Below are 10,057 nucleotides of genomic sequence, written 5' to 3'. Positions count from 1 at the left end.
TACCTAGTTGGGTCACAAAACGTCTGCACGAAAGCCACCAAGCTCAGAGAGCACCAAGGACCCCACAGTCCTCCTCCTCCTCCTCCTAGCACTGATGATGTTACCTAGTTGGGTCATGAAATGTCTGCAAGAAAGCCACCAAGCTCAGAGAGCACCAAGGACCCCACAGTAGTCCTCCTCCTCCCTTCTAGCACTGATGTTACCTAGTTGGGTCATGAAACGTCTGCAAGAAAGCCACCAAGCTCAGAGAGCACCAAGGACCCCACAGTCCTCCTCCTCCTCCTCCCTTCTAGCACTGATGATGTTACCTAGTTGGGTCAAGTAAACAACCAAGGTCAGGAAGCACCACGGGGGGGCTCCACAGCTCCACCCTGAGCGACAAAGACTCTCTTGCTAATTTCCCTTCCACGCTTTCCACGTTTTGCTCCGACTCTACTCTTGTCTACTACAGCCCTTCCACCCGTTGGGCCGTTGGGTGGATGGATCTCCAACGGAACTCCTCTTACCGCACTGCAGCATCACACTCCAGTAGTTCGGTCAGCTTCTGAAGCCGGTCGGGCTGGATGGATCTGCCCAGCAGGGCCTCCGTGTTAGTGTAGATGAGGAACGCCGACACAACTCCCAACAAAGTCCCCACGCCCAGAGAGCCCAGGCTGTCGTAGTAGGGGTTACCTAGAGGTAAACCAGTCACCCAATGAACATCACAAGGGGAAATTCTTCGCTTCCTCTTTTCGTGTTCTGCTAGCAGGGCGAAGGAACCTCACGTTCTTCCTAAACCACCCCACAACCATATCCAGGAGGGGGAAAAAGTGACACCAGCTTAACTTTATGCCCATTTTAAAGACCGGTGCATTTATTTATTATCAGCCCCCCCCATAACCTGTACATAAGCTGTTTCAACTTCTTCCCTCAAGACGACGCTGTAGGGCATTGCGCACCAGAACAGCCGGACACAAAGTTGGTTTTTTGCCCCCCAAATGCCATCACTCTGCTAAACACGTAATTCCCACGGCACTGTCTTAGCCCTTAGGATGCCAAACCACGTAGTAGGGCTTTAGTACTTATTATCCTTCTCATCTCTCCTATTACTTAGTAGGGTTAGGGTTAGGTCACCATGAACTCAGAGAGCAAAATGGACATTGGCCAACAAATTTGGAGTGCTTGGGTATGGTTAGGAGGGCACTGACTTTTCTAGGATGCCCTATCTCTGTTTGCTGGTAAAATACATGGGAAAGTCCCATGGGAGGAAAATTCCACTTAGGGTTAGGTCACCATGAACTCAAGAGAGCAAAATGGACATCGCCAACAAATTCGGAGTGCTTGGGTATGGTTAGGAGGGCACTGACTTTTCTAGGCTGCCCTTATCTATGTTTCCTGGTAAAATGCATGGGAAAATCCCATTGGAGGAAAATTCCACTTAGGGTTAGGTCACCATGAACTCGGAGAGCAAAATGGACATCGCCAACAAACTTGGAGTTCTTGGGTATGGTTAGGAGGGCACTGACTTTTCTAGGCTGCCCTATCTCTGTTTCCTGGTAAAATACATGGGAGAATCCCATTGGAGGAAAATTCCACTTAGGGTTAGGTCACCATGAACTCGGAGAGCAAAATGGACATCGCCAACAAACTTGGAGTTCTTGGGTATGGTTAGGAGGGCACTGACTTTTCTAGAATGCCCTATCCATGTTTCCTGGTAAAATACATGGGAGAATCCCATCGGAGGAAAATTCCACCTAGAATCTCCTATGAGTATACTTTGTTGTTCTATCTCACGATTTATGCTGATTGCTTTTATTTAGTATCCTATGATGATTTGTGCGGATTGCTTTAGTATCCTATGCCTATCACTGAGTGTGGTATCTATGATTTACGATTGTATTTTACGATTATGATTGTGATGATCCCACGTTGCTTGTGTGTACGCTGAGAGCTTCTGCACCAGAAATGAATTCCTTGTGCGGGTCCAATCACACTTGGCCAGCAAAGAATTCTATTCTATTTGTTAAGCTGTCTGAGTAGATTGAATTAAGCTGGAGGAGAATCCTCTTTGTGACGCTCGAAACGCAGGCCTGAGAATGTGCTTGGATTCACCCCTGCATATATAAATTCTGGATTTACTCATTAAAAAGGGCTGTTTACTGGGAGAAGGGAACCATGAGAGTTAATTTGGGAGATGGTAATCATCATGTTTGTAACTGCTGCAAAGAATAATAATAATAAAGTTGGAAGGGACCTTGGAGGTCATCTATTCCAACCCCCTGCTCAGGCAGGAAACCCTATACCATTTCAGACAAATGGCTGTCCAGTCTCTTCTTAGAAATCTGCAGTGTTGGAGTATTCACAACTTCTGGTGGCAAGTTGTTCCATTGATTGTTCTCACTGTCAGGAAATTTCTCCTTAGTTCTAGGTTGCTTCTCTCTTTGGTTAGTTTCCACCCGTTGCTTCTTGTCCTGCTTTCAGGTCCTTTGGAGGATAGCTTGACTCCCTCTTCTTTGGGGCAGCCCCTCAAATACTGGAAGACTGCTATCATGTCCCCCCTCGTCCTTCTCTTCGTTAAACTAGACCTACCCAATTCCAGCAACAGTTCCTTGTATGTTTCAGCCTCCAGTCCCCTAATCATCTTTGTTGCTCTTCTCTGCACTCTTTCTAGAGTCTCAACATCTTTTTTACATCGTGGTGACCAAACCTGGATGCAGTATTCCAAGTGTGGCCTTACCAAGGCCTTGTAAAGTGGTATTAATCCTTCACGTGATGTGGATTCTACGCCTCCGTTAATGCAGCCTAGCACTGTGTTGGCTTTTTTGGCAACTGCAGCACACGGCTGGCTCCTATCTAAGTGATTGTCCACTAGGACTCCAAAATTGAAGAAACCTTTTGGGAAAAGTGTACAGTAGAAATGCCACCTTTGGTTAAGTTTCCACCCATTTTTCTTCTAATTTCTTTATAACTGTAGCCTTGTTCACTTAATAATACTATTTTACATCGCTTTCTGGGCAACCAGTCAACTCTTTCCACCATTATTTTAATTTTATTACATTTTACAAGCTCACTCAATGAAAGGACACAAAAAAACCCAACCAACTTGATAGCGATCACAATAACACACTGACAAATGTCCTCCTCTCAGCTTCAATACATGAGATCAATAACCGAATCCTACCGTGATCTGATTGGCTCATTGCCAAAACAAGATGACACCTGATTGGTTCTCTAAACACTCACACTCATTGGCTACAATCAGGTGAAGGAAAGCTACCTGAGATCAATCTGAGCAAGTTGTGCTTCCTTTTTCTGGTTATTTGACTATAACTTTTCATAGAATGCAGTACAGATCATTGAACAAACTTTGTTGCATGACATTCTTGATTAAATTATCTTTCCATTGATATATAATTTTATGGGACTACTCCAAAAATGGAAAGGGGTCTTATTAGCCATCAAAAATCAAAAATACACTTTTCCCAAAAGGTTTCCACAATTTTGGCCACTACTATATTAACAATATTTTAAAAAAAATCAGTCTGGGCTCACCTGTTAAGGAGGTCAGCCCCATGCAGGTAGCAGCCAGCATCACGCCCAGAACTGCAGCCGTGTCTTCTAACAACACAACGTTTGTGCTGGGATCACAAGCCTGGATAACTGAAGGTGCAAAAGAAATTAGAGCAATTAACAGAAAAGAAGAACGTTATACTGTATTATTAATCAGTTGGTGTAAAATGGTGAGAAATAGAATATATTCAAATAGATAAGACGTGTATCCTGAACATTAGATTTTGCGATGAACTGTGATAAAAGGGAACTGGGGTTATTTAAAACTTGGAAATTATAAATACTAAATGTTAAATTTAAATATTAATGGGAAACTAAAGCTTGGAAAAAACTAATTAGGACGCTGATTGTCTATAAAGATGGAATGTTAAAATAACCAGGCTATGTAGAACCTAAAAATTATTGATAAATGTAAGAAAGTTATATTTATTTAATCGATATAATAAGAATTGTTATTAGTTTAAACATGAGACAGTAAATACTAAGGGGAAAAGAGAGGAAAAAATGTGATAGTTTGAGATTTGTACTAAAGATACTTGTATGTTATTGAATCGTCGATTAACTCAGCCGCCACGCTGCTTTTTAAATATTTAAATGTAAAATTAGAAAACCAATACAATTTTCTTTAAAAAAAAAAAGGAAAGAAATTAGAGCACCGATCCAGTTTCAGAGAGGCCGTATACCAATCAATTGATTCTCCTAAACGCCAACGCCAAGTTTATTCATGCTGGATTTTAACTGTCATAATAATAATAATAATAATAATAATAATAATAATAATAATAATAATAATAATAATAATAATAATGATGATGATGATGATGATGATAATCGTTTCCTTCTCTGCGATACAATTTCAAGAAACAGTAGAGAGAGAGAAAAGTATGGATATTACAAATTCCTGCATAATAGTAGTAGTAGTAGTAGTAGTAGTAGTAGTAGTAGTAGTAGTAATAATAATAATAATAATAATAATAATAATAATAATAATAATAATAATAATAATAATAATAATAATAAAGTTGGAAGGGACGTTGGAGGTCATCTAGTCCAGGGCTTTTCAACCTTTTCACCGACTGTACCACTTTTAGGATATGGCAATATTTGAGTACCACCTAGCAAGGTGTCAAAAACCTGATGACCCCCCAAAAAGAACAAACCCAACAAAAAAAAAAAACACAACTCTGTTCAAAGTTGCAATTGCACTGAAATGACTTATGACCATTTTTCACACTTATGACCATTGCAGCATGCCCAGGGTCATGTGATTTATATTTGGATGCTTGGCAACTGATTCATATTTATGATGGTCACACTGTCCCAGGGTCATGTGATCCCCCTTTTGACGAGCAAAAACTTGATGACCCCAGTCAAAAACTTGATGACCCCCCCCCCCAAAAAAGGAAAAAAGTGATAAAGTACAGGTAGTCTGAGGACTCTCTCACAGCAAGTCCTATACTGTGCTTTGGCTCGTTCCCTCCACCGCTACACTTGGCTAGGCTGGGCAGGGCCATGTACCACCTGCCAGGTGCCAATGTACCACTGGGGGTACCTGTACCACTGGTTGAAAAGCCCTGATCTATTGTTTGATAACATGGATGTTATTAGTTATGACAATTAACTGGATGTAATGTGAATTCTGTTTAATGGATCGAAATGACTTAAGGTTTGATTTTCTTCTGTCAGCTTAGAGAGGTTGATTAATGGATGGACTAGATACGTATAGGATAGATTCATATTTTAATTTTAATTAAGGGATATTAGTGGAAGAAGAACTAAATCAGATCTACGATCAAATCAAGGAACTAGAATATATTTGGAAGGGATACCCGAACTGATGATGTTTGTACTTGAAAGCTAATTTGATTATGGTAGTGTAAATTTCTAAAGCTTTAAAATCAGGTATGGGTTGAATAAATTTAAGCTAGAATTGGACTATTTTAAATAGATTATGTTACTTAAGGGAAAAAGAGAGGGAATATTAGATGCATTGACTGAATTATGTATATATGTTTTGTCTTTGGATGTTTGACGACCCTAACACCACGGTGTGTCTTGAGCATTTTGTTTTAAAAAACTAAAAAACCAATAAAATTTCTTCCCCCCCCCAAAAAAAGCCCTGATCTAGTCCAACCCCCTGCTCAGGCAGGAAACCCTACATATGAAAACCAACTTACCGTAGTGATAGAAGGAGAGTCCGTTCGCCCGGGCGCTCCTTCGGATTTCGTTGATAGCTACCAGGAGAGTAGCTGCAATGACATCAACACAACGATTTTCATTGAAGGGGACGGCAGGAAAAAAAGTCACAAACTCCCACCCGCCCAGATTTGGGGTCTGTGTGGGTGTGTGTGTGTTTTGTTTGTTTTTATCGTTAACAAGAATCCAGAAAAGTGACCCCTTAAAATGGGAAGGGAACCCCGAAACCGTTAAATACAGGGTTAGTCCTCAACTTGCCAGAGTTTTATTTAGTGACCGTTCGAAGTTACAACGGCACCAGAAAAATGGAGTGTTGGCTGTTCCTGCCAGCTTGGTGTCGCCTGCAAATTTGATGACATCAAGGAAGTTAACATCCTTTTTCTTACTGGCCAACAGATAATCAACCAGGATACAAACTGGGTCTNTGACTATTAAGTCGATAAGTCTTGTGGTGAAATTGACTTCCCAACGAGTCAGCTTTCTTTCTTTCTTTTTTATTAAAAGTGTTATAAAGATTACAATATTATTCCCCTCCCACCCCCAAACCCCCCTCCCCCCCACTTCCCAGAGCTATTCACAGGGTTAACAAATAATAATCATAATCTAAATAACATTAACCAACTATTAAATTACCAAATCTATAAAGCACTTTAACTCCCTTTTTAGATAAATTTAAGTAAATGAAAGTTAAACACAATAATGAACAAATAATAATATCATTGTAAGAATTAAAAATAACAGAAAAAATAAACCATTATAAAATATTAACAATAATAATACTCTAAAATTTAATACTCAAAAACCAAATGGAACTTTTTAGTCCCATATTTATTCTGAATATAATCTATCCATCTTCTCTTGATGACTGACTATTAAGTCGATAAATCTTGTGGGGAAACGGACTTCCCGACGAGTCAGCTTTCTTGAATCAGATCAACGTAGGGGATCGCTGGAATAAATTCTCATATAATCTTTTTAATGTTTCTGGTCGGTGTTTTTTTTTATTATTATTCTTCATTGACATTAACCAACAGTATTCTGACAGGTCAGAATGCTGCTATCCGTAAGGGCTTAAGCCGTGTTCAATTTGTGTAGGAAACAACTGCACACTTTGTTAAGGTTTGACGTATTTATTTATTTTCCCCCCTGCTAGGTCACCTACCTCCTTCTGACACCAGAGATCCTGCCAAAATGCAGTAAGCCTGAAAGTAACAGAGAAACAAAAACGGGAGTTAATTGTATTAGTACAATATTAAGCTGTACACCTCATACCACCAACGATCCGAATCTTGAGGCTGGATTAAATCCTTTTTGTGTATTTTTGGCATTCCGGTCAGCGAGCTTCAGACCTCTAAAGAGGAACTGTGCTCCCCGTCTTAAAATAACAATTATTTCCCCAAATACTGTAATAGAGCACCAAGGGTTTCATCGCTCTGTAGTGGCTTGATTTGGGCTGCGAATGAATGGATGAATGTGTGTGTTTATCGGTTTGTCTGTCTGTCTATCTAGTTTATCTGTCTATCTAATCTATCTACTTAGCTATCATCTATATCTATCTGTCTTATCTATCTAATCTATCTATCTAATATATCTACTTATCCATCATCTATATCTATCCTTATCTATCTATCTTATCTGTCTGTCTATCTATCTAATATATCTACTTATCCATCATCTATATCTATCCTTATCTATCTATCTTATCTGTCTGTCTATCTATCTAATAGATCTACTTATCCATCATCTATATCTATCTTAGATATCTATGTCTTATCTATCTATCTATCTATCTATCTATCTATCTATCTATCTATCTATCTATCTGTCTGTCTGTCTGTCTGTCTGTCTGTCTGTCTGTCTGTCTGTCTGTCTATCTATCTAGTCTGTCTGTCTGTCTGTCTGTCTGTCTGTCTGTCTATCTATCTATCTATCTAATATATCTACTTATCCATCATCTATATCTATCTTAGATATCTATGTCTTATCTATCTATCTATCTATCTATCTATCTATCTATCTATCTGTCTGTCTGTCTGTCTGTCTGTCTGTCTGTCTGTCTGTCTGTCTGTCTATCTACTTATCCATCATCTATATCTATCCTAGATATCTATCTTATCTATCTATCTATCTATCTATCTATCTACTTATCTATCATTGATATCTATCTTATCTATCTTATCTATCTACTTATCTATCATGTATATCTATATCTATCCATCCAGCCAGCCAGCCTGCCTGCCTATCTATATCTCTTCTATTTCTATCTATCTGTCTGTATGAAAGAGGGAGAGTGAAGAAAGAAAGAAAGAAAGAAAGAAAGGAAGGAAGGAAGGAAGGAAGGAAGAAAGAAGAATATGAAAGAGGGAGAAGGAAGGAAGGAAGGAAGAGTATGAAAGAGAGGGAAGGAAGGAAGAAAGGAAGGAAAGAAAAGAAAGAAGAGTATGAAAGAGGGAGAGGGAAGAAAGAAACAAAGAAGGAAAGAAAGAAAGAAAGAAAGAAAGAAAGAAAGAAAGAAAGAAAGAAAGAAAGAAAGAAAGAAAGAAAGAAAGAAACCAGAGAATTTCATGGCTATCGCGACGCAAATCACCCGGCTAAACCGACCTTTTGACGCAACGTACCCAGAGAAGGGATTCTATCGGCTGAGGGTTGAGTAGCCCGATAACCCCATGATACCACGAGAGGCCGGCCCCCATCATGAAGATGCCAACGCCGCTGATCAGAGATGCGATGTAGCGCATGTTTGTGAAGCCATACCTGGAAGGAAGGAGAGGGGGGGGGGAGAAAAAACACCGCTGTGACTCAGGAAGGAAAAACGGAAAGGAAATGTCGGAGAGCGGAAGGCGGCATAATTGGTTAATTGTTAGAACAATTAACCAGTGGAACCACCTGCCTCCAGAAGCGGTGAATGCTCCAACACCGGAAGTTTTTAAGAAGAGACTGGACAGCCATTTGTCCGAAATGGTATAGGGTTTCCTGCCTGAGCAGGGGGTTGGACTGGATGACCTCCAGGGTCCCTTCCAACTTTATTATTTTTAATAATAATAATAATAATAATAATAATAATAATAATAATAATAATAATAATAATAATAATAATAATAATAATTATTATTATTATTATTATTATTATTATTATTATTATTATTATTATTATTATTATTATTATTATTATTATTATTATTATTATTACTGCCATCACATTTGGAAATCCATTGGGAGTGAACAAGGGATAGACCTTAGAAGCAAATCCGGACTTGGGAAAGGCAATGATTCCTAGCAATAGCCCTCTTTAAGCGGTTTACGGATTTTCCCCCAGATAGATAGATAAGATAACTGATAGGTAGATGATAGTTAGCAATGACACTTAGACCTATATACCATTTCATAGTGATTTACAGCCCTCTCTCAGCAGGAATTCTGGGAGTTGAAGTCCACGAGTCCTAAAAGAGCCAAGGTTGCCTATACCCCCCGGTCTAGGTGGCTTAAAGCTGTCGAGATTGAGAAATTCTCGCCCGAGACGGTCTTAAAAGCACCAAGAATTGTCAACTTTACTTTCCCAAACTGCTAGTTATTTCACTGAATCTCGACTTCGGCAAAATGTCCGAAACAGGAGACCCAGTTGGGCAAATTTTTCAAGGATACGGTCTATCCAACAAAACAATTTCAGAACAAGAGGGGAGGGGGGGGAAACAAAAGATTCAAAATCCTTACGGGTGGCTTTGATCGGGTATCCTCACAGACTGACTGATCCCCAACGCGAGCAGGGCCTGTACGTGAAAAGAAATGTGGGGCAGAGACTGTCACATTTTATAGTCAGCGTCTTGAATTTCAGTTTGCTGCAAAAAAACCCCCGCAAAACAAACAAGGGTCAATTTGTCGTTTAATTTTAGAAACGTTTCACGGGAGTAAAGAAATTGCATTAATGTCTTATCCGTTTTTACAGTCGTGCAAAACTGAAAAAAAGATCAAAATCTCTCCACCACCACCCAAAAAAACCCCCCATCAAATTATCATAAAATTTGGGATATTAAGTTAGCTGCAATATCACAAGACTCTGATCTCCTAAAATTACACACTTCCTGTCACTTCCCGTCCTCCCCGTGTTTCATCAACCCATCACACCACTTCCTCCCCCCCCCCTTGAAACTCAGAGGCAAATCTCAAGACAGGATATCTGTCTTGGTCACCATGTCACAAAAAAGATGTTGAGAGTTTGGAAAAAAATTCAGAGAAGAGCAACTAAGATGATCCAAGGCCTGGAGACTAAAACATACGAAGAACGGCTGCGGGACTTGGGCTTGGCCAGTCTAAA

General features: G+C 39.7%; 1 protein-coding gene across 1 annotated transcript in view; it reads right to left on the bottom strand.

Moving 5' to 3' along the window:
* Window positions 1-9,512, bottom strand: part of LOC107301022 (zinc transporter 9-like) — a gene marked incomplete at its 5' end in the record, with an annotated part of 11,875 nt that extends 2,363 nt beyond the window's left edge. Inside the window, 6 exons of the mRNA XM_015830292.1 lie at window positions 507-672; window positions 3,532-3,639; window positions 5,727-5,798; window positions 6,908-6,947; window positions 8,364-8,499; window positions 9,457-9,512. Coding sequence (XP_015685778.1) covers window positions 507-672; window positions 3,532-3,639; window positions 5,727-5,798; window positions 6,908-6,947; window positions 8,364-8,499; window positions 9,457-9,512 — 578 coding nt within the window. The remainder of the gene's footprint in view (window positions 1-506; window positions 673-3,531; window positions 3,640-5,726; window positions 5,799-6,907; window positions 6,948-8,363; window positions 8,500-9,456) is intronic.
* Between the last annotated feature and the right edge of the window lie 545 nt (window positions 9,513-10,057).

The sequence above is a fragment of the Protobothrops mucrosquamatus genome, unplaced genomic scaffold (genome assembly GCF_001527695.2).
Source record: "Protobothrops mucrosquamatus isolate PMUCROS unplaced genomic scaffold, P.Mucros_1.0 scaffold9594, whole genome shotgun sequence".
Taxonomy (NCBI): Eukaryota; Metazoa; Chordata; class Lepidosauria; order Squamata; family Viperidae; genus Protobothrops; species Protobothrops mucrosquamatus.
This window is presented reverse-complemented; position numbering and strand designations above follow the sequence as displayed.